Source organism: Muscardinus avellanarius (genome assembly GCF_963383645.1).
Source record: "Muscardinus avellanarius genome assembly, chromosome: X".
NCBI classification, from domain to species: domain Eukaryota; kingdom Metazoa; phylum Chordata; class Mammalia; order Rodentia; family Gliridae; genus Muscardinus; species Muscardinus avellanarius.
In genome coordinates, this window is record NC_137792.1 from 56,842,157 (window position 1) to 56,867,625 (window position 25,469).

The 25,469-nt window shown below is 36.1% G+C and overlaps 1 protein-coding gene across 4 annotated transcripts in view; it reads right to left on the minus strand.

Annotated features, from left to right (window-relative positions):
* The window catches only part of AFF2 (ALF transcription elongation factor 2), a gene marked incomplete at both ends in the record, with an annotated part of 650,103 nt that extends 625,001 nt beyond the window's left edge, over positions 1-25,102 (minus strand). For all 4 annotated transcript variants that reach the window (XM_080718539.1, XM_080718538.1, XM_080718537.1 and 1 more), the window contains one exon: positions 25,056-25,102. In XM_080718539.1, coding sequence (XP_080574665.1) covers positions 25,056-25,102 — 47 coding nt within the window. The remainder of the gene's footprint in view (positions 1-25,055) is intronic.
* Positions 25,103-25,469: the final 367 nt, after the last annotated feature.

A 25,469-nucleotide genomic window follows, 5' to 3' on the forward strand; every position in this document is an offset into this window, starting at 1 on the left:
CACTTTTAGAAGTATGGATTTATTCTGCCTATCTATGAACATGAAAGGTCTTTCCATCTTCTATGATATTTTTGATTTATTTTTTCAATGTTTTATAATTTTCTTTGTAGAGGTCTTTTACCTCCTTGGTTAAGATTTTTCCTAAGTATTTTATTTTTTGTGGGAAATCCTGAGTGGAATTATTTTTCTGATTTCTTCTTCAGTGGATTTATGGTTGGTGTACAGAAAAGCTTCTGATTTGTTGAGATTGATTTTGTATCCAGATATTTTGCTAAAATTGTTGATCAGGTCTATAAGTCTTTTGGTTGAGTTTGTTGGGTCTTCTAAGGTATAGTATCATGTCATCTGCAAACAGTGAAAGTTTGAGTTCTTCCTTTCCTATTTGTACTCTTTGATTTTCTTTTCTTTTTTATTGCTATGACTAGAGTCTCAATTATTATATTGAATAGAAATGGTGATAATGGACATCCTTGTCTTGTTTCTGTTTTTAGGGGGAATTCTCTAAGTTTTTCCCCATTTAATATGATGTTGGCTGTGGGCTTATTGTAGATTGCCTTTATGATTTTGAGGTATGTTCCTTGTATTCCGATTCTCTGCAGTGATTTTATTATAAATGGGTGTTCGATTTTATCAAAGGCTTTTTCAGCATCTATTGAAATGATCATGTGATTTTTCCCTTGGGTCCGTTTATATGATGAAATACATGGATTAATTTTCATATGTTGAATTTTCCTTGCATCCTTGGTATGAAGCCTACCTGATCATGGTGTATAATTATCTTGATGTGGTTTTGAATGTATATTGCTAGTATTTTATTTAGCAGTTATGCATCCAAGTTCTTCTTCCTTGAATTGTCTCTTTTAGTTTTGATATTAATGTGATGTTGGCTTCATAGAATATATTTGGGAGAATCCCGTTTCTCTCTATTTTGGAAAATAGATTGAGGAGTATCAGGTTCTTCTCTTCTATAAAGGTTTTATAAAATTAACTTGGGAAGTCATCTGGCCCTTGGAAGAATTTTATTTCCCCATCTAATTTGATAGATAGTTTTGATGAGTAGAATTTTTTTGTGTTTTTTGTTGCCTTTAATATGCTCTCCTTGGCTTTTACATTGGTTATTTTAACTTTTATCTGGTGTAGGGAACCTTTTCTCTGATATTGTCTAAAGGGAGTTCTATAAGTTTCCTGTAACTATGTGTCAATCTCTTGCTTTATGTTTGGAAATTTTTCTGCTATTACTTTTTTGAAGAGATTTTTGAGCCCTTTGGTTTCATCTTCTTTTTCCTCCTCTATACCCATTTTTCTCAAATTATCTCTTTTAAGGGAGACCCATATTTCTTCAATGTCTAATCCCTGCTGTCAAATTGTTATTTCTATGTTATAGACTATGTGTTTATTTTTGGAGTGTTCATTTAAAGAAATGTTTAAAATAAAATAGTGACATAATTTGTTTAGACAAAACAACCATCAGCCAGATAAAATGTCAAATTGTTATTTCTATGTTATAGACTATGTGTTTATTTTTGGAGTGTTCATTTAAAGAAATGTTTAAAATAAAATAGTGACATAATTTATTTAGACAAAACAACCATCAGCCAGATAAAATGGCTAACAGTAAGAAAGGTTACTTGTATATACTGGGAAGAGGGGAGATAGAATGAAGTATCAGGACAATATACCTAAAAGTAAAAGTTTCATAAAAGCCTAGAACCTACAATTATATTATGTATATACATTACAAATATATAGTATATATATATATATATATATATATATGCACACTTATATATATGGTGTGTGTATAGATATATGTATCTATAAACATTTGTTTATAAGATTACATATATGCATATATGCATGCATATATAAATATAGATAGATATACACACATATGCAAATTTAGGTAAATATTACTATTAACACATCTTCAATCTCTGAATGACCAATTTTAATGTCATTAACTGTGCATAGGCACAAGAAATGGTTTAAACTCTTCTTTAAGCTTTCTTGTTCTGTTTCCTTTATTCATTTTTAGTTTCTTCTACTTTGGATTATTCTCATGTCTATATGAGTGGAAGACAATAAAAAACCAAAAACATAAAAAATTGCTGCAAGTGATTTCACTAAGAATATGTTTAAAGACTGTATTATTTATTTCAAAATGATCAGAATAATGAATAATAATATGCTTATGGTTTATTTTTGAAAACATACTAAAAGAGAGTAGATAAGAGAGAGTTAACATACATCCACCATTGTAGGAATGCTACCATTTCCCTCTGACCTAGAGAATAGATAATTGATTTCCTTAGCAAGTATGCCAATAACCAAATGGAGTAAAGCCCCTACACTAAGTCAAGGTCTAATATGATAATGCAAATGTTTGGAAGAACAATGATCAGCTTCACTGCCTCTACTTACAAAAGGTACTATTAAAATGGCAATATGATGCAATGTTAGTAGGCTCCATTTTTCTGAGCTCACAAGACAAAAATGTTTAAAGCCTACATGTATGTACATCAGTGACTCTTAGTCTTTTTAATTTTTGTTAAAATTTGCTATAATGCCCTTTTCATCGATTATTGTATTTTATGTTGTAATAACTTTCATCTTATTTTTCCCCTTAAACTGCTTCCCATCGTGCAAAATATCATATACTACTTGTTTGTAAAATTTAAAGTGAATTTAATATGATTTGATTGGATTATTGTTTTCTGTCACTTTTGAGCTTTAGATTCACAGATGATGAATGACCTATACTTCAGCTTTTCTCCTAAGGGATGATAAAGAATTAAGTGAGCTTAGCCCCTGAAACAATCTCAAAGGTTATCTAGTTCAACATTTGCTTAATGTAGGAATGCCCTCTACAACATTCCTTATAGGCTTTTATAGTCCTTGTTTAAACAAAAACACACATACTCCTCTACCAGGTAACATGCACTTAGATGGAAAGTGACTAAACATCTCAAACCAGTCCTTCCTTTCCTTCTTTACAGCAGAGGATAGAGGGAGGGAAGGAAACAAGTTGCACTGAGAAAGTAAATAGACCAAATTACGTTATGTGTATATATGAATATATAACAATAAATCTACTATTATATTACAATATACTATTAAATTTTGTTTTATTTTATTTATGTATTTATTTTTGGCGGGTCTGGGGATGGAACCCCGGGGTATTGGACCACTAAGCTACAGCCCCTGCCCTATTTTTTATTCTTTATTTTGAAATCGGGTCTCACTGAGTTGCAGAGGGCCTCAGAAAGTAGCTGAGGCTGTCCGCAAACCGCGATCCTCTGGTCTCAGCCTCCCGAATGCTGGAATTACAAGCGTGCACCACCATGCCCAGCCTAAAATTTGTTTTAGCTAGGTATGGGGCACACATTTGGAATTGCAGTACTTGGGAGGCTGAGACAGGAGGATTGCAGGTTCATGTTCATCCTCAGCTACTTAGTGAGGCCATCTACAACTTAGTGAAACCTTGTTTCAAAAATGAAGAATTAAAAAAATAGGGTTGAAGGTATAGCTTGGATCTAGAATACTCCTGGGTTAAATCCTCAGCTTTGAAAAAATGTTTTATTTTATTTATTTTATTTTATTTTATTTTGTGGTGCAGATGATTGAACTCAGGGATATTCTAACTCTGAGCTATACCCTCAGCCCTGTTTTATTTCTTTAATTATGAAGCAGGGTCTCACTAAGTTGCTGAGGGCCTATGTTTGCTGAGGTTAATTTGAACCTGTGTCAGCCTCTTAGGAACTGGGATTACAGGTTTGTGCCACAACACCCAGCTAAAAATAAATCTATTTTTATCAGTCTATTTTTCTATTATTATTATTATTATTATTATTATTATTATTATTTTAAACAAATTGTTTAATGAACATAAATGGCATACATTTAAACTATATTTGGTGCCCTCTCCCCCTACCCCCTTTTATCCTTCCTCCCTCCCACCAAGGGTTGTCAAGGTTAAACATGTCATATTCATAATTTTACACATATTCAGATGTAGACCCTCATTAATCAAGATCAGCCTTCCTCCTCTCCTATCTTCCCATTCAAACTTTGCTGATATTTCTTCTCCATTATCTGGAGTCCCACTGGTATCCTTTGTGTTTCCTAGTTTAGGCATATTAGAGGAAACATATGTACCTTCTCCTTCTGTGCTTGGCTGATCTCACTTAACATAATGTTCTCCAGGGCTTTCCAACTTCTTGCAAATTATATCATTTTGTTCTTCTTTATGGCTGAATAGAATTCCATTGTGTGTATTTCCCACAGTTTTGCTATCCATTCATCTGTTGATGGTGATCTGGGTTGGTTCCATATTTTGGCTATTACAAATTGTGCTGCTATGAACATAGGTATGCATATGTTGCTGTATTTCTCTGAATTCAACCCCTTTGGAAAGATACCCAGGAGTGGTATAGCTGGATAATATAGTGGATCTATTCCCACCTTTCTTAGGAATCTCCACACAGATCTCCATAGTGGCTGAACTAGTTTGCATTCCCACCAACAGTGTAAAAGAGTTCCTCTTTCCCCACATCCTTGCCAGCAGTTGTTGTTATTTGATTTCTTTATGCCCAGTAAGAGTGTCAAAAATAAATCTATTTGAAAAAGTAGTTCAGTCCCAAGTCAGGTCATTGGTCCTCCTGGAAGAGCACAGAGGACACTGATTTATAAAAGTCTCACCTGATGATCAGTAAACAATACATGGTCACGTTTTAACCTTTCTCACAGAAGAGAAACACCATGTCAATGAAAGCACAGTAAATATAATAGATCACAGCCCAATTATAAACAATAAACTTCTCAACCCAAAGGTTCTCATCTGTCCCCCACACTCACAGGGAAGGTGTAGCTCTAGAATAAAATAGTTCTTTGGCAAAGAGAATCAATATCATACAGTTGAACTCAGGAGTTTATAATAACTCATCAGTAGTGCAGGTCAGAAAATGACTTGCTGATCAATGACCAAATAGTTGCAGTGATCAACAAGGTAGTACAAATATTGGGCTAAATTTTGACTTAAGAATCCCCTAGTGCAACAAGTGAACAAAGTGAGTGCTAGACACTGAAAATATTATGCAATGTAGTGCTGGATGAGCCTTGCCTCCTGACAGCCATAAAAGAAAGCCAGATGCCCTATGCCATACATTTCAACATATGATTGATGCCTACAGCCTTTTCAGGATACCGTCTTTAGAAATTGTTAGCTGTGACTCCAACCACTTCTCTTTCCCATGCTGATCTCATTCACATAAGTCTCCAGCATGAATCAACCAATGCAGTAGTGCTGAAGGACAATCTGGGTAGACTGTACAAGGTATATCTGCCTTTGTCATCTTAAAATGCTACAATCCCTGTTAGCAGAAGTATCTTCAGATATGATCTTGGATATCTTAGCGAAACACTGGATATTTTCCCAACTTAATCTTATTAAGTATTTAATTATCTGACTCTGGGAGAAATTTGCACAATGGTCACTATTCTCAGTGTCTGGCCCATGGTAGACATCCACAACTTAGTTGAAGAATAAAATTCTGAATTAGTGTCTATTCCCCTCTTCAGGAGGTGCTATACATAGGACTACACTCATCACAAAGCTTGAAGTTCAGCTGCCACATAGATTAAAGGAGAGTGTGAGTACTCTAGGCCAAAGTGTCAGAGTGGCATGGTAATCAGATCCAAATCTCTACCTTTCAGGATATATCAATTGTGACAGCCAAAGGAATGTTGGCTTTTCATAAAACCCAAGTATTAGCTTAATAAGAAATAGCCAACATGGAGAAAGGACTCAAAATTTGTCTCTAAGGAGTCGTATCACATTGCAGTGTTACAGTGCCAGGGTACAAATCCTGGCTCAGCTACTTCCTATCTGTATGATTTTGAGCAAATAATTCAGCCTCACTAGCCCTCAATTATCCCCTTCAGATAAAGTGCCAATAATTAACTCTACTCTCTCACAGGCTAACTGGAAGGTTTAAAAGAGGTCATATATTAGAATATGTCCACATGAGTTGTCATGATGTTGTTGCTCAACTCTGGAGGCCACTGCTATCTTCCAATTGTACACCACCATGGGAATCCTTGGAGATGGGTACAGTTTTCCAAGGGACACAAGGATTGATTAGTTATTTGATTCTTCCTATGAGAAGGCTGTTAAGTATGCTTCTCAGCTCTAGTTCTCCTGAAGGAGATATAGTAGGTAAAGAGGTCTCTCTCTGCTCCACCTTCAGAGAAAAGAGAGCAAGATGCTTTCAGGATACAGTCACTTCCCACCCGCATATCTACATAGGATCACTTGAGTCTCTACAGGTGTTGGCCATTTTGCCATAAGAAATGAGAACACAGTGAACACAAGAGAGTTGCTATCAGACACGAGAGGACTGACATCAACTGAAGAGCTTAGGCTGCTCTTTGTGGAGGCTCCAGTGCACAACTGCAATCTAGGGGCGGAGGCTCTAAGGAGCCCTCTTTTTCTCTTAACAAGTTTTGTTTCAGAACTGTCCAAATGAAAATAAAGGAACTGCCTCAGGAGGCAATTTTTTTTGGACTGCAGAAGCTTAACAACTGACCACTGATGGGAAGACTGAGGAAGGGATTAGCCTAGTTCTGATTCTTCTGAGGGTCCTTTACACCTTTGATGTTGTAGCATTCTATACCACTGCTGATACATGGCTCAAAGGCTACTATTGCAGAGAACCATTGGGGATTTCTCCTCTTCTTTTTTTCTGTTACTAGGGATAGATCCCAGGGGCATTTTACCTCTGAGCTACTCTCCCGACCCTATGTTTTATTCTTTTACTGTGAAACAGGGTCTCACTGAGTTACAAAGGGCATCACTCAGTAGCTGAGGCTCTCTGTGAACCACAATCCTCTTGTTTCAGCCTCCCAAAAGCTGGGATTATAAGTGTATGCCACCATGCCCGGCTTCTCTTCTCCTTTTTTATCATCACATATTGCATGATGATTAAGCTGCTTTTGCACTTATCATTATTTCACACAGACTTATGAAAATTGATCATATTATTTTCCTATTTTTGTGGCTTTTAGATTTTTACATTTCTGGTTTTAAGTGGAAGATTTTCATTGTGAAAAACTATGGTTCACATAGGGCCTTGGCTCTCTTAATATATAATTAAAGCATATAAATATCAGTATTAAAGCTAAGAAGGCTCAGTCATCCTTTGTCTATTTGTGATAATTCACACTTATTGTTAAACACTGGAAACATAAACAAATGTGGCTTAATTGGCCAAAGCAAAACATCTAGAAATTTCCAATATATTTCTTCTTACTTGAAAATTAAAGTCTAAAAATTCAACAATTTGAATTCAAAATGCTTCCTTGATCTTTTAAAATTTGTGTGTCATAAATCAACATGAGCCATGACAGTTTTGGAACTAAAATTTGGAAAACATTGAAACAGATGAATATGTTACTTTTCCTCTTTTTCCCGTTTAAGAAATAGAACACTTTATTTATGATCCTTTCTAGATAAACTTATGAAAGGTATAAATTGCTTATTTCTCCCCTAATGTTTCACTTTGGCCATATTGTTTAGTCATTAAATGTAAGATTCTTATTCACTACAACCCTTTAAACATTTCCCTCACAAAATTCATTGTCTTTAGGAAAAAATAAAAATCTCCAAGAAAGCAGTGCTATTTTTTGTTTCAAAACACTGCAAAAATTATCCCAAATCACTAATAGACTGGGAAAAGTAAAAAAAAAAAATGTATCAAATGTAACAGATATTATTAAAAGACAAGCAAAAGAAAAGGCCAGTGCTCACATTATGAGTTTCTTTTTACTAATTCTTTTAGATTTACCCAAATAAATCAGTAAAACAGTAAGCAGTAATCTATCTATAGGAACCAATGTCAGGAATTTATAAGATAGTAAAAGAGGAGGGTAAATGGCTGACAAGAAAGAGTTGTATATTTAGAAGTCACAGCAAGGCTTATCCCCAATTCTTACTGAAGCCAACTGAGTTCTGCGTTCATGTAAGAGGTAGGAGCTTCATGTTACAGGAGCAATATTACACAGACCAATAAAACTTGGCAATTTTTCTTCACCCAACCCCCACCACGAAAATGCAGCATCATCACTGGAAGTCCTTCTTTTGATAATAAAACCACATCATAACTATATTCAGTAAGTCCAGGTGCTAGATCATTTCTGAGCAAACACAGATTTTACTAGGCACATTTCATGATCAACCACCCCATCGCCACTCTACCCATCCTACAGTAGGAGGTCTGGATTCACAAGTGAGATTCTGGTCAATTCCAAAAATTCATAATATGCAGGGAAGAAAAGAAAAAATGAGTGGCACATGCCAGGAAGAGTGGCTGAGAGAAGAGTATCTCAGGTTTGAGGCTAGTCTCAGCAACTTTGTGAGACCTTGTTTCAAAATTTAAAAAAAATAATAAAATATCCGGGCTTGATGTCACATGCTTGGAATCTCAGTACCTGGGAGGCTGAGACAGGAGGATGGTGGTTTGTGGACAGCCTCAGCTACTTAGTGAGTCTCTCCACAACTTAGTGAGACCCTGTTTCAAATAAAGAATAAAATTTAGGGCTGGGGGTGCAGCTCAGCTGTAGATGTCCCTGGGTTCCATCCCCAGCACCATAAAATAATAATAATAATAATTAATAATAATAATAATAATAATAATAATAAATTTGAAGGTGTAGTTGAGAAGGAGAATTTCCATGATTTCAATCCCCAGTCACTGGCACCATAAAAAAGACACACAAGAAAATACCTAAAAAATAACATGAACTTTGTTGTACCTTTACTTCTCTGTGTATTTTACTTTTTATTATTGATATTATACCTCTGTGGTTTATTTGGTTGCTGCTATTGTTAAATGAATATGTGCCTAACAAATAATAAAAATAACATTGAAGCTAAGTAGCTGGATAATTTCTTTGAACTCATGTACACAATCACTAATGATGTTTTTCTTTTCTAATTTATATAAGCAACAGCAAAATCATATTAAGAATAACTCTAATCAAATGAAGATTTATGTTAGCACCCTCTTTCCATCTTCTGCCACTGTAGCTGGGTGGGGTATTTTAACTAAAATATCTCTGAGAAAAGCCATGAGTCATGAAGTTTCTGACTTGCATATCATTTATGATACCCTTGAGGAGCAAGCCCTGCCTAAGAAAATCAAGGCCCAGCACCCCCATAAGGTTCTCATTACAAACAGGAATGTGCCAGGCCAGATTTAGTGGGAGTTGTCAAGCTTTGCAAACTCTCCCCCAAAAAATACTCTCATAAATTTTGTAGAATATATTAGTTTTTCTTGATTTTTATGATTATGTTCAATTTAAGAAAACTTACCCCATACTTCATCATTTACCTTAGTGCTTAAGAGTTATGCAATGTCTATGAAGTTCATAGAACTTTCTTGTAACCATGTTTATTTTCCTTTACATCTTAAAAATATAAGCTCACAATATTTTCAGCCAGCCATAAATTTAAACCTTCCCCTTCTTCTAATTTTTGTATTCTTAGTAAGTCCAGATAAATTTCAGTTTTTCAGTTAGACAAAGCCAATTTTCCATCCTCCCTTAAGGCAATGAACCTAATGAAGATGGAAATAATGGTGATCGGAGTGTAAAAATCAGCCTGGTCAAAGCAGAGGGGGTTTTAGAAGCTGGAGTAGAAATCTCTGAGCTCAAGGAGTGGACAGGGTTGATTTGGGACCATTATTTCTCAGCAGTGGTGGATGGGAAAAGAATTTTGTTTGTTTCTTTGTTTTTGTTTCTGTTTTTGTTTTTGCGGTATTGGGAATGGAACTCAGGGGTATTATACCTCCAAGCTATGCGCCTAGCCCTATTTTTTATTATTTATTTTGAAACAGGGCCTCACTTAGTTGCAAAATGCCTCACTAAACTGTAGCTGAAGCTGTCCACAAACTGTGATTCTCCTGTCTCAGCCTCCCAAGTGCTGGGATTACAAGTGTGCGCCACCAAACCCGGAGGCATTGAAATCTTATTTGGGGTAACACTGTAAGGTTCAGAGTAATGAACATTCCTGGATCAGGCACTGTTACTTCCATACCACAAGGGAAAACTAGCCCCGTGCCAGGCTCAGACAAGGTAAGGGCATGTCAGAAGTGGAACCCAAGTGGTTCTAGGGAAAGTTTGTCACTTATCTGCATTTTTATCTTGTTTTAGTGAATTTTTGTGATCTTCATGTTAATTTGGTACATTTGTTTTATAATATTATATACTCTGGTTTAAAGCAGCCTCTATCGACTCCCTGGGTCGGAGACTCTGTAATACAACCCAGTAAAGGAGTAGTGGGGTCAGAGATACTACAGAATCGAGATCCAGAGCACCTTAAGTAAAGTCATAGTGACCCAAGGGAAGAACCCAGAGAAGGCACAAACTTCTGAAATCATGGGAAAGAGGAATAACACTGGAGCAATGAATGCCCACAACCCTACAACATCAGAACCCGATAAAACAGAAAATCAGAGATTTCTAGAAGATCAAATCAGGAAAATAACTGTAGAAATAATAGAGGTGCTTTGAAAAGAATTCAGAGAGAGCCAAAAAGAGATAAAGGATGCAATTAATGAAGTAAAGGCCTCAATTCAAAGCACAAACAACCGATTAGACCACATGGAGAACAGAATATCGCTCTTAGAAGATGATCATTCCAAAAATGAATGCATAGTTTCTAATCTAGAAAAAAATATCCAACAGCAGGAATCTGACATTGAAGAAATATAGGCCCATTTTAAGAGAGCTAACCTAAGAATAATTGGAATAGAGGAGGGAAAAGAAAGTGAAACCAAAGGGATCAACAATCTCTTCAAGGAAGTAATAGCAGAAAATTTTCCAAACATAGAGCAAGAGGTTGATACACAGATCCAGGAAACTTATAGAACTCCCTTTAGACAGGATCGGAGAAGAGGATCCCCAAGCCACATAATTGTTAAAATGACCAATGTGGAAGCCAAGCAGAGAATCTTAAAGGCAACAAAAACAAAGGGCCAAGTGACATTCAGAGGAAAACCAATTAGAATCACTCCAGACTTCCCAAACCAAGTCATGAGAGCCAGAAGGGCTTGGAGTAACATATTCCAAACTCTAAAAATAACAACTTCCAGCCAAAAATTTTCTACCCAGCAAAACTTTCTATCAAATTAGATGGGGAAATAAGAAGCTTCCATGACAAACAGAAACTGAAGGAATTTATGTCTTCAAAACCAGCGCTAGAGAAAATACTCAAAGAGATTAACTACAAAGAAGAAATAGGTAACACACACCAGAACCAGAGAAACAAGAGTTTCCATCCAACAGACAACTAAGATTGGTTATCTGTGGAGATTCATTATTTATGTTAGTCTTTTACCTATCTCTAAAGGGTATTGTTTGCCTTTATTGTTGTTAATTTCTAGGATTTCTAGTTGGAATATTAATATACCTTCAGATATAGCATTTGGAAATATTTTATCCCATTCTATTAGTAACTGTTAACTCTGTTTACATTGTCTTTGGATATACAATATTTTTTTTATTTTTTAGGGAGTTTGTATACTCTTCTGTTGCCTGTGCCATTGAAATCATATCCAAGAAATCACTGCCAATTTCAATGTTGTGAGGTGTTATGACCCAGATTTTCTCCTAAAGGTTTATAGTCTTAAGATTTATATTTAGGTCTTTTATCTATTTTGAGTTAATACTTGTATATGGGAATAGGTAAGGGTCCAATTTTATTCTTTTCCATGTAATTATTATTTTTCAACAATATTTAGTTAATAGATTATTATTTCCATCACCAAATGTTTTGTGGAAACCTTGTCAAAAATAACTTGACAATATAGGGAAGAGTTTAGCTCTAGGCTTGTATTTAACTCCAATGGTTTATATATCTGCCTTTAGAACAGTACTACACTGTTTCAATTGTAGCTTTATATGGTTTGAAATCAGAAAATATATATCTTCTAGCTTTGTTCTTTTTCAAGATCATTTTGGGTATCTAGAATCCATATTCCATATTAGGATAAATTTTTTTCTGAAAAATAAGTATATAAATATATGATAGTTTCATCTAAAAAATAGAAAAAAATATTCTCTGGTAAGAAAGCAAAAGGAAATATTGAAATGTTATCTTTAAGTCATCAAAAGCTTGGTATCAGACAAATGAAACTGTTATGTGAAATTATCATTTTTAATTTTGGATAAATTGCTATAATACTAGATGTCAACCACTAAGCCAAGCATGGGAAGGAGGGATGGGGAGAGAATGGGGTGGGGATCGGGTGGGGGCTGACTGCGTGATGTGTGCATGTATGTCTACAAAAGTTTGTATCCCACTTTGATGTATGAATACAGTGCACCAATAAAAAAATAAATAAAAACATAATCAAATCTCAAAAAAGTCTTTGAGCTAAGAATATATTAGTAGCAACAATATCTTTAAACTCTAATCTACCTCACTCTAGATGTGGTTTAATATTATACCCAAAACATAGTCTTTTTACACACCTGCTATTGTTTGAATACAGAATATCTCTAGGAAAAGGTCATGTACTGACAATGTGAAATGTTCAGAAGTGAAATAACTGAATTTCATCAGTAGATAAATCCTTTGCTGGATTTATAATTTCAATGGATTTATTGAATGTTAATACAAATGGGTAGGATGTGGCAAGAAGAGAAGGTAAATCAGTGGCGGGGGGGCCTTGGGGACTATATATGTTTCTGGTTACTCCTTATCATTCTGAATTCCAGGGTCTATGAGGTGTGCAGCTGTCCTCTGCCAAACTCCATACCATTATGATGTTTCTGCCTTGGATTTGGCCAACTAATTACTATACCTCTAAAATTACGTGCTCAAGAACCTTTCTTCCTCTAAGTTGTTTGGGTCAGATATTTTCGTCACGACAACATAAAAGCAAACTAAAACAATACCCCAGGTACCCAGAGGCAGGGAAAGGACTATATGGTGTGGTGTCATGTAATGAAATATGAAATGGGAAATATAAAGGTCTCACTCTACCTACAAATGATTGAGATAGGAATAAACTATGAAGGTAGATATGTAATCCTTTTCTAAATCATATTATGAAAAGCAGACAAAATTACAACTTTATTCAGTATGCCATTTATCCTGGGTGACTAATACATTATTTGTATGAAGTTAAAATTGAGCTTTGAGAAACTAAAATAAATTATATTCCTTCCTTTGTGTAATTTTAACAGACAGATCCCATTAGGATTTTACTTTGCATAGCTATTGGTTAAAATCATTGACCAGTATTCTTATAAATTAATCAACTGAGGTAATGCTGGATTGGCTGTCATCGTTTACTACTAATCCACATTTTAGAATTCACTTTAAATTTTCAAGCCTTGGAAAATAGGTTTATCAAACTTTATTTTTCCATATATATGAGCCACTGTAAATGTTTACTAACGCCTCTGTGGTAGAAGTTTATCATGGTTGTCATTTTTCAATGGCATAAAGTGTGCATTGGCATTTCATTGTAATTTCTGGTAAGATGATAATCAAAATGCAACAAAAACAGTCTTCATCATTCTTGATGAGAAGTTTTATCACTTTCAGTCTAAATATATTTACGTTGTTGAAGTTAATTGTTATGGAACTTCAAAACTAAGTGGCCAAAATGCCTCATGGTAGCAAAAGGGATATAGTTAACACAAAATTTACTGTTGATTTTTTTAAAAGTTACATCATGGCTCTTGCATGTTTCTAGGATATTTAACTAATTCTCAGATATGTGTGCTTTCTGATTGAGACCTAATTTATTAAACACCCATTATGTACCTAAGGTCTGTCTTCATAATAAATGCCTTAAAGTCTGATTCATTTAGCTAAGTGGATATTTTATGTCCACTAAAATATCCTAAATTTCTTCATCACTTTTTATCTTTCTATCTTCTGTTCCTTCGTGTTATCGCCTTCAATTTTGTATTGTTAAAAATAAATAACATATAGGGATTTTTTTCAAGATTATTTTTGTTATTTTAAGTTGTCCATCGAACTCTGTTATCAAGTAATTTTCTGTGACAGAAGGAGCATGGTCTTTGGTCACTGGAAACTTCATTCTGTATCAAAGTTTGAGTTCACAAATTGTGTGTCTCCGGGAAAGTTAAGAGAGTTCTTTTTTGATCCTCAGCTTTTTAGTCGGTAAAATGGGGTGAAAACACCTATCTTTGAGGGTGCTTGTTTAATGAGGCAATGTCTATAAAGTGTATGACATAATACTGTGTAAGTACCAGTTGTTTCCCCCCAACTACTGAAGTATTTTACAGAGTTCTTAAAAATCAACACATATGGACACTCTTCTGCACACCCTTAGGATGAAATTGTAATCTGAAACCTCAGATGTATAAAGAAAAAATGTGTTAGGTTGAAAAATAAATGTTAAGAAAATCCAAATCCTAGGTTTTCCTCCACAGCAGGAGTAATTATAAAACAAGGTATCTGGGCCATAGGAAACAATATTATAAAAATGTAGAGAAAACTATTCAACAAAAGGGGTTAAATCAGTGATGTATACATTTATGTACACACAAGTTTTTTACCCCAATATAATGTATGAATATAATGCACCAATAAAAAAATTACAAAAAATTGAATATATGCTTTTCCCCTTGCATTAAATGGAAGACTCAATTCAGTGATGGTAGCAATTTAGATACTCTTTTCAAAGGCTGAGCAATTACGTTTAAAATATTGTGGTAGATGGTAAATGTAGTTTAGGGCTTTTTTGTGGTACTGGAGACTGTACCCAGAGATACTCTACCACTGACCTACATCCCCAGACTTTTTTTATGTTTCAGAGAAGGTCTCACTAAGTTGCTGAGGCTGATTTCAAACTTGAGGTCTTCCTGTCTCAGCCTCCCAAATATTGGGATTACAGGCATGTGCTACCACATCTCTTAATGTGAGGGCTTTTTAAGAGAGATTTTGCTCATGAACAATAAGTTCCCTGCAGGCTTTCTGGTAACTAAGATGCACATAAGGAACATTTAGTTTAATAAATTTTAATTAAATTTAATTTATAAAATTTTAAGCTCACTAGTTCAGCAAAATACCTATTGAAAATGATTTTAGCTCTTCTCTTAGGCGTTATTCTTATGCCTCTGACCTATCCCTTCATGAAATTGAGTATACAAAATATTAAGCAAGTGATTTTATAAAAATCCATTTGTAACTGAACATCTACTGTGTGCCATCACACTGTGTGCTAAGTACTGTGGAGGCAGCAGCAGATAAAAGAGACTAAAACTTCTACCCTTATTGAGATTAGTTTTTGTCAAGTGGAATTAAGTTCATGTTTACGAGCCAATAGACCTTCCTCCCAAGCACAGAATCTACTATTTATACCAAAAAGGAGCTGAAGTGTGTATCTCTTGTTGAAGCAGGTATCTGGTCAGTTACACCACACATTTGGATATGAACTTAAACTTGAGGCTGATTTGTATATACTAAAGGTGAGTAATAAATTCCTCATCAGCTCAGTCCATTGCAGAATTCTTCAGCAAGTGGGGTTTGCCGATTGTAACATTTATACCAGGGTTTATTATTCTGGGGTAGAAAATTAGCTAAGGACTCACATGGCCTATGAATCAATTCAATTTCAGCAATGCACTAACCATATGACCTTGTGCAAGTCACTAAACCCCTCTTTCCCAGTTTTCTACTCTGTAAATTAAAGAAACCAGATAATGTAAATCAGAACCTATTACATAAAAATATTAAGTTTTATTTTTAGTACTAATATTATATCTTTCCATTTGAGTCTAATATTTTGAAGACCTAGCAGGGTGATGGAATGAATTAAATAAATAAAAGATGCTGTATTCTGAATTTATGGCATAAGGTTATAACTCTATAACTAGAACACAGAAATAAAAGGCTCATTCTCTCCCACACAATACCAGTGTATGGAGGAGTGAAAGAAGTGAGAAAGTGTGATCTTGGTCAAGTAAAAGTCTGCCCAGTCTTACATGAAAACAAAGAGGACAGTAATCTGACCAGGTTGGGCAGGAGTGTGTGAGTTTGCTGGTCAGAGGAGCTTGAAAGACTGTTTCCAGCTAGCAGCTTCCCCAAAATAGAGCAAAGATGTGAAAGATAACGTAGTCAAACTAAGAACTATTTGCAGTCCTGAAAACAAATCATGAACAACAGTTGTTGAAATAATCAGATGGTATCAAGGCATCAACTCACGTTTTAGAAGAAAGGAATGCAAATAGAAAAATATAGGTATACAAGTAACAAAGAAAAGGGTTAATTACTTTTATAGAAAAGAAGAGCAAAAGAAGCAACATATTTGGGTATGTCTCAAGAACTACAATATACACTTCTTTTGAAAATAGCTCTTTTGCTAGTAATTGTGCCAATTTACAAACATTTGTTTCTTTTGTTTCAGAAAAACAAATTTCCATTTGGTATCTCTTTGAACAATGTTTGTATAAATATTTCCATAGCTCAGATAGTCAAAATAGTTGTTGAGAGATCTGTGGTTGTCCTGAAGCAAATGGTGGTCAGTGTTAACGACAATACTCCATTCACACAGCAAAACAGGATCCTGGCAATTATCTGATGAATGTGAGTTTCTGTCAGACCAGATAACACAGGGTCCAAAGTCAATTGTTTCATGTTAAATGAGGGATGCTCAAGCTCTTCTAAAAAAAGCGAATATCTGCCTTTCCATTTCTCGCTGGATTGCACAAGTAGTACTAAAAGAGTTCCACGGGCTTTAAAGAGAGTCACTTTGCCTGTTTTAACTCTCTCTCTCTCTCTCTCTCTCTCTCTCTCTCTCTCTCTCTCTCTTTCAAAGTTCCTATTTTCCTTACACTCCGTGTTACAATATTTCCCCAAATGTAATGCTACATTTCAGCATCAAGTCTGTGAGGGCAAAGGTTATATTTTAGATTCCTTTCTTTTCTTCCTAAAAGTGATTGGTTAGCAAAGTGACTGAATGTGTTAGGGAAAGTCATTTTCTCATGCTGGGCCTCAGTTTCCTCATCTGCACAATGAGTGCATTAAACAGGATGATCATACAAAGGGCACTCTAGCCTTTAAAGGGTAAGGTCTAGGGATTTATTAATGTCTACACACCAGTAAAAAGCATTTTGCCAGTAAATAAATAATAGCTAATTGATGAGACCTTTTCATGGCACTTCACCAGAAACATCCATTACATGTAATATAATTTAGTTACTATGACTATGTCGACCTGGCAAGAAAACAATCAGTCTCTTTGGAAAATTAATTTGTTAAAAATTAGTTGACTGACATCCTGGAGAAGGAATTAAAGCCTATGTAATTGCATTTTCATTATTAAATCGAGAACCAGGGCGTCTTGTACATGTTGCCATAGTCTGGAGGTTAAACTGACCTCATAACAATTTGATTTGACTTATTGGTTTGATCAAACCATGCCAGAAACTCAAAGACTAAGATTTCAGACTCCTAGAAATCTTCTTCCAAGGATTGTTTTAGCCTAGATCACAATTTCAGCACTGCTAGAAGATTGGTCATGTTTTATTTTTATTTATAACAAAAAGAAACCCATTTCAACATATTTCCAAAGATATGTTGCCTACAAACACAAAATTCTTACTCCAGGAATAGAGTTTAATAAAAAGGTCATCAAAAGATATAGTATCTGATCCTGAGATATGGCTTGCACCAAAAAGGATAGACAATACAGAGAATTCTTATTTGGAAAACTAACAAAACAAACCATTATTCATTAGATAGAAATAATGTGTTCTTTTTTTCTAGCATAAAGAACATTGAAAAAAAACAGATGAATTATTTTGAGTTTGTTATGAAAACAGAGCCTGCTTCCTTAGCTTATTCCCAAGTGTGCAGCTTTTCTACCTTCTTATAGCAGCACATGCTTACTGAAGAACTGAATCAAAGATTACCTTAAATCAAAAGCTGATCTCTTTTTTCAAATGAAGCAATATGCACAGGTATACTTAAAAATAGCATTCCATAAACTAAGCCATCCATAATCACAATCAGATTCTGCTTGTAGTGCTATTGTCAGCTCCACTTAAATCATGTCATTTCATTTAAGCTCTCAGATAATTTTTCTCAGCTCAGTATGTAGGGAGATTTTAGCAGCTAAGGTCATTGGAAAGATTTACTTTAAAATAAATTCAGCAATTTGGAGCATCACTCTCTCCATAGTGTAGTGTGCCTCACTTTGAAAATGCATATACAATTTCATTAAAGTGCAACATAGAAGTTTAACATTAGAGGAACCCAGTGCTGGACCTTTGTTTAACAGCCGTGATAATTTATGGTGTGGATCTGCTACAGTTAAGTAGAAAAACAGCTTCTCATGATGAAATACAAGTCATAAAGGCTGAAACTTAAGGAAGGCTGGAGGAATCCCAATCCTCCAATCATTCATTTCTTCTTCAGGCTTTTTTGTCACACATTCTTCTTTAACATTCTCCATACGGATTGAGACAAAATGCCAGTCCACTAACCTCTATAACACTGTGTCTCAAAAGTTACTCCTTTTTGTTGTTTTTATTTTAATACTAAACATATCTTAGAATTTATAGACTACTGTTTCTTAAATCACACTCATAACAAGGATTCTATTTCTGTCTTTTTCTATTAAACATTTTTTGCAACCATTATTTTTTCTCATTATTTTCTGAAAAAAAAAAAAGATCAGACTACTGAGAAACCTGAAAGGAGTTACAAACAAAACAATACCACACAGGCAAGCAGAGGTCCAATATTGTCACCAGGATCTATTTAGCAATTATCCTTATTATTTGTCTATATTAGACCTAAGTGTGTCTCTAATATCCATCAACAGGTGTTTGTTGAATATCTGTGCTGGGGATATTCTGTGGTAGATAATACAAGAGGGTGATACATCATCTACAAAGCAATGTGGCTATTTAAACATGAATGGCTTAATGCAATAATGATAATGCAGTGAAAACCACAGTAAGTATATTTTCTAAGACCAATCACTTACTGTGTCAACGTAGGCAAATAAATCAACCTCTCTGAACTTCTGTTTTCTTGTCTACAAACAGACCTAATAATAACAAACCTGATGAAATCTCAAGAATATTGTAGGGTCAAATCAAATAGTAGATGTGGTACATTACAAAGCTATGGCAAAATATGTTATCAAATTCCTACCCCCAGTTTAGAGGCTTCAGATCAAGTACTAAGTTTTCAAAAATTAGCCATCAAAATTTAAATGGACGGTTTTCAAGGTCTTAAAATTTTCCACCTTCATACACATATACACACATTTTTCCATTCCATGTTTTCATTAAAAGGACATTCATCAAAATTAAGGGCTAGGAGATTATATTGGCACATAAATTACTCATAAATTGATCTTTTTAAATTAAAAATAGAGTTTCATGGCTGGTCAATTACATGGAAATTCCGCAGATTTTTCATGCAACCATAATATACAGATGTAGGCCATTATTTTCAGTGAGCGCTAAGTACTCAGATTCATACAATAAATAACAGCCATTTAGGGTTTGTGGAAAGTGACCTGACATATAAATGGGGAAATGTAGCTTTATGAACAAGCTCTATCACTACCAGGCTGTGAGTCACACAATATCTCTAGGATTGAGTTTGCTCATCTGAAAAATGGATGCAACATCTGTGCATTCTAACAATGTTCAAACAAGATGATGTATAAAAGTATATGCCACATAGTCTTAGAAAGACTAAGAATCAAAATAGCCTTGGTTAATGGCCAGCTCCATCTATGTTGAAACCTGGATTGAATCACTTAGTAGCAGTGATCTCTGAAAATAGAGATCATAACACAATCTATTTCATAAAATTATTTGGAATATTTAAGTGAGGTTGAGTATTAAAAAAATTAGTTCAAAGCTTGGAGAATCCAGTAAATACTCAGTTATAGTAATGAGGATGAGTTTTACTACAGGTAAAGTACACACATGTGAGTGCGCACACACACAAACACACATGCATACACTTTAAAAATTGTGGCCTTAGGTTCTTTAAACAATAACATGCTTATTTCTATTTATAAATAAGAAAGCTTCAAAAATCTTTCCTTCTTTATCCCATACCAATAACAAAAAGAAAGAAAAAATGAAAAATAAAGAATGTAGTCACTATACCAGTTATTTTGTCTATATGAAAGGCTAATCAAATATATGGTAATTTCTGCCTTTAAAGTATAACCTAGAGTCATGAACTCTCAGGGCTACACCTTCTATATTGTTACACAAATTATTATTTTATTAGACATTTAGAATTTTTTAAATTATTTTCAGTATGTGTAAATTGTGCATGCAACAATCTTAGTGGGCATGAAATAAATGTTCAGCACATTAAAGCCATTTCTATTAAACAATACTTAGTATATTTTAATACAATATAATTTTTATCTGTCGACAAAATACTTAAATGTTTGGAATCTTCTTTATGTCTATAATGGCAGCTTCATTTTGGGGCAGTCATTTTTATCTTGATGTGTATATTTTAAAGTTGTTAAATGCCTGACTGAATCATTAGCAAAACAATTCATGTATCACATGAGACAATTTTCTTTCTTGCCCAATAGATATGTCTTTTAAGATTTACTAATACAGCTTTTAATCTTTGGGAGATGAGATTTTGGAGGTTGTGTAGAAGACCTTATTGCAAGACAATTGTACCCCCTTAAGCCCCACTCCCATATGTTCCCTTAAGAAACTCAACCATAAAGTTTTGTTGACTGACTATTCAAACACACTGGAAAATGCAAGTTGTACTAGAGGGGGAAAATCATAGATAATTTGTCTTTCAATGGACCACAGAGGAAAAACATAAATCCCACAGAAGGGAAAGATAAATGGATGAAGGTAGAAAACAAAAATTCCTGGAAATCTGCGGGCTTAATTAAAAGAAGACCCCTCACCCACACATCCACACAAACACCATGGTTGTAGTAGCCCCAAGATGGTAACAGTTGTGTTTTCTCTATTTTCCACACCTTCCGGTCCTTGAACAGCCCTTTTATGGTCTTCAAGAAGACTGCAGTGGAAAGACCTTTGCAGGATAAGCAAGCAGGGCTGAGGGGTATACCGGCCATGCCCTGCAGGAGCAGGAACAGTTCACTTTTGTCTGTAGAGCAGGGTCCCCCCTCCCCTGGCCCCTCAAGGTTGAGGAAAACTGGGGAAAGTGTGGGTTGTTGGGGCAGGCTGGGAGGGGTTACCTTCACCAAAAAAAGAAAAGCCTGGTCTGCACATGGCCCCTTCTCAGCCCTGACAGCTCTAGGCAGACCTTTGAACTTTCTATTTATATAACAGTTTAGTGAGTTTAAGTCTTTTCCTCTATAAATGCTCTTTGCAAGCTAGCCTCTAATTAGGCTACTTGTGAGACATGACATAAAAACTACAAACAATTGATGCTGTCCTTCACAGCAAGATTCCTGCTACTGTCACAAGCACTTAATTACAATTTTCTCTAGGATTTTTAACATTTTAACTTTTCTGTCTTGGTGGTGTTCTTTTAATTTTCTTTTTTATTTTAAAAATGTGTGCCTTTGTGTATTTTCATTTTTTTTCTTTTCATTCCTTATTTATATTTTTAAAAAAAGGTAAACATCCCATGCATGCAAAAATACTTGGCTTATCACAAAACAATATCTAATCAATACTGGAAGAAAATGCTTACAAGACTGAAAGCCTGTCCATTTTGTAGGCTTTTGGAATTTGTTTTTTGTTCCTCTTAAATGGGGATTAATGACTTTGCTGTTGCTGGCAAACAAGTCTAAAATCTAACCACATGCTCTCCAGATACCTCGAGAATTAATTTACTTGGTTACAATAGACAAGTCTATGAAATGATTTGAATAATGAAATCCAATTTTTTTTCCTTTACCTCTCCTTTTTTTAAAGAGCAAGTGATGTCTTTGGTTCACATAGACATCTGTGCCTTCCTTTTCTTTCACAGAATGGTTCATATTAAATTCAAACTCAGGTGAACATTGCTCATTCATTCAGGAATCTTAAAGAACTTGAGCTTTGGCCTCTTAATTGAGTCCAGAGCATGACCCATGGAGATATGCTTGCAGTCTGTAAAATCCAGTGATATGTTCCATTAGGCATGTGAATGTTTCCAGATATTGCACATACCTGCACATTGCAGCATCATTCATATCCCAGCCTTCTCATTGCATTTGTCCTGACAAATGTGTATGTCTATAAATGGGCATGCACTTTTCATTTACTATAGTCAGTGTGTTTGCAAATAATACATATATCTTGCAAATAATACATATGTCTATGTGTACAATCTTTGTTTATTACGTCCAGGAAAAGGAGTTTGTTTCTAAGCTGTCAAATATCTAGGGTTGCAGAAGGAACAGCTCTGCATTTACTGTTACACAAGTGAATGTTAAAACATGTTCTATGTAAATGAGCTTCTTCTTTTGTGTATGTGAGGGGTACTAGGATAGAACCCAGGGGCATTCTATCTCTGAGCTACACGCCCAGCCCTATTTAATTTTTATTTTGAAACAGGGTCTTACTAAGTTGCAGAGGGCCTCACTGAGTTGCTGAGGCTTGTCATGAACGTGCAATTCTCCTGTCTCAGCCTCCCATGTACTGGGATTACAGGTGTGTGCTACAACACCTGACTGTAAATAAGCCTCTTAACTTTTCAAGGGACTTTTACTCCCTTGGTCCTCCAGAGACTTGGAGGGAGTGGATGCCATCCCTGTAAGCAGCTACTTACCCTCAAGGTAAAGAAGTAAACAGATAATGAACATCTAACTGGCGTTTTCTGGATGCCCAAAGAGAGTTTGGAAAGATGCAGACAGCCATTAAAGACAATGTCAGTCTTTTTAGTTCATGTGTCTTTGTCACATCTATGTTCTTTTGCTCTATGGTGTTGTGCAAAACACAGAAGCATGACGATATTACAAATGTTTGTAAACACAGATGCACAAGGAAACTTGATTCTCACAATAAAGCAGTAAGAAGAAATTTTCTGGAATTATGTACTGAGAGACAAAAGGCAGGCTACTTTATGCAAATATGTTATACTACTTCATCAGTATTTCAAATAATGTCCAGTGAGTGTCCATGTCTGTAGGTTCCTTAACTGATAAGACATATTTATGGATTTAAAGATAAAAGGGTTTTGCATTTTCCATAAGAAAATATAGCTTCCCAAAAGGGGGAAGGGGCACATCTACCTAAAAATTAAATCAAATATGAAAGAGCCAATCTTCTTTAAACATTCAACTGCTTATAAGATTAAACTGGAATTAAATAATGTAATAAACATTTAAAACAACTAAATACCTTGTATATGTTCAACATTTGAACTGGACCCATGAAATAAATTAGAATAATATTTGTTAAATTAAGGATGTTACTCACACCACATATCAGGCAAATTATATGCAAATAATAATGATGTGGTTATCAGTTGTATGCAAAATAAATTAATGAAGCAGAGGAAAGGTTGTGTGCAGGAATATAATATTCAATTGAGAACTCATTTTACCATGATTTGTTTTACTTTTAAATAACAGCATGATTTTTTTTAATGTTACAATGTTTCTCAGCAGAGCTGATAAAAATCTGCATGGCTTCAAAATGCCTTACAGATTAATACTGATATGGCATAACTTGTGCATCAGATATCTACCTGGAATTAATTGCTGCAGAAATAAGATGTTTTTAAGTTCTGGTTATCTTGGGTTTGCAACTAAAGGAGTCTTCATTGGCATAATGAAGACATTGGCTAAGAGTATGATCCTTTTCTAAAGAAGGAAATTGCCTAAAATATCACATCGACAAGGGAAATCCATATAAACATACGCAGAATTCATAATGAACCGTCGCTAGTAGTTGAAACATTACAAAAGGCTTCATATGGGTAGTGGATACTATCTATGGTTCTAACTACATTTAAAAGGGTTATAGCCAAGATCCCAATTCTAAGTCGCTTCTGCCATCACCTTCCTTGCCATCTAATTCCTTGGGATGTATGGGAAAATTGGTATGTTAAGGTATAATAACAAATAAGAGAAAATGACGTTTGTAGTACAAGGTGAAGTTTTTAAAAAGTTAATGAATAACAACATGCGTGTGTCAGTCTTTATGTAAGTGCTCCAGTATATCCCACAAAGAGGAGCAACTTTCTGGCTTTTCAGTCAGTCGCCTTTGCACCATCTTTGAAAATCTCTGAGCAACAAGTTTAGGGTATTTTGTGGAGAGCATACAGCCCTACACCTTTGAATCCGAGTTGTGTTCCCATTACACAAACCTAAGGCTATCTTCCAGTGGGAAGCCCACCGCGGTCCAGCCGACAATTAAATGTGCACTGATGTCGGAGTGGAAGACTTTGGGGGCCAACTTCAAAAACCCTAAGTCTAGAAAGCCAAACACCAAAGCTGGCCCCGACTGTGTGCTCCCGAGAAAGCTATGAGAGCAAAGGGAAATTTGGGCTGAGCTGGCATTAGGAAGGTGTGCAGGCTGCTGAGAGACTTGCCTGAGGAGATGGAGGTGGAGGTGGAGGTGAAGGGGGTGGGGGGTGGCAGCCGCCAAGGCAGCGGAGGATGCCCAGCTGCACTTGGCTGCTGCTTTCCTCCATGGACGCCAAGCACCTGGAAAGTTGAGGCATTTCAAGCCAGTGGCATCTAGGGTGCAAAGAGGCCCACCCCATGACCTGCTGGAGAGAAAAGCCGGGTGGAGGTGAAGGTAGTGGGCTCAGCCTCTGGGTGGGTGGCACCAAATCCGCTGTGGGGCAAATGCAACTCTTTGGACTTGAAGTGCAAAGCGACGCTTTTGCTTACATCCTTCCCTCTTCCCACACCTTCCGCTCCACCTGGGCACCCGACCAAGGAGTCCCAGTGGCCAGAGCCAGAGGTGGCCAAGAGCAAATGGGAGGGTGATCGAGGCGCCCCCCCCCCCATGACAGCTCTGGCTCCTCTTAACAAAGAGGAAAACCCCAAAGCCGCTGGAGGATACGCTTATCAAAGGAGAAAGCAAATATTAACACTCACCACTGCTGCTCCAAGTCCCAGTCCCTGAAAAAGTCGAATAGATCCATAGTGGCCAAGTGTGGCGGCGGCAGGCAGGCAGGCGTCTGTCCCTGCTAGCTGCTAGCTGAGGGTTGGCAAGGCTCTCCGCGACAAGGCTAGCTTGCTGCTCAGCGCAGCTTGGCTCTCAGGCTAAAAGTGCCCTGGCCGCATTGGCAGCTGCGGTGGGCGCTGGACTTGCGTGGTCCTCAGCTCCTGAGCGGTGGCGGCTATGGCACCCAGCGGGCAAACGCCTGGCTGCTGGCTGGAGTCCGCTGTGTCTGCAGCTGACCGCGCGCCTAGTGCTTTGAGGCTGCAGCGGCGGCAGCTGCGGGCTTGGGCCGGTGTGGCCGCCCTACTAGCAGATTGCCGGCTGGTGGCGGCAGCAGAGGCGGGGGC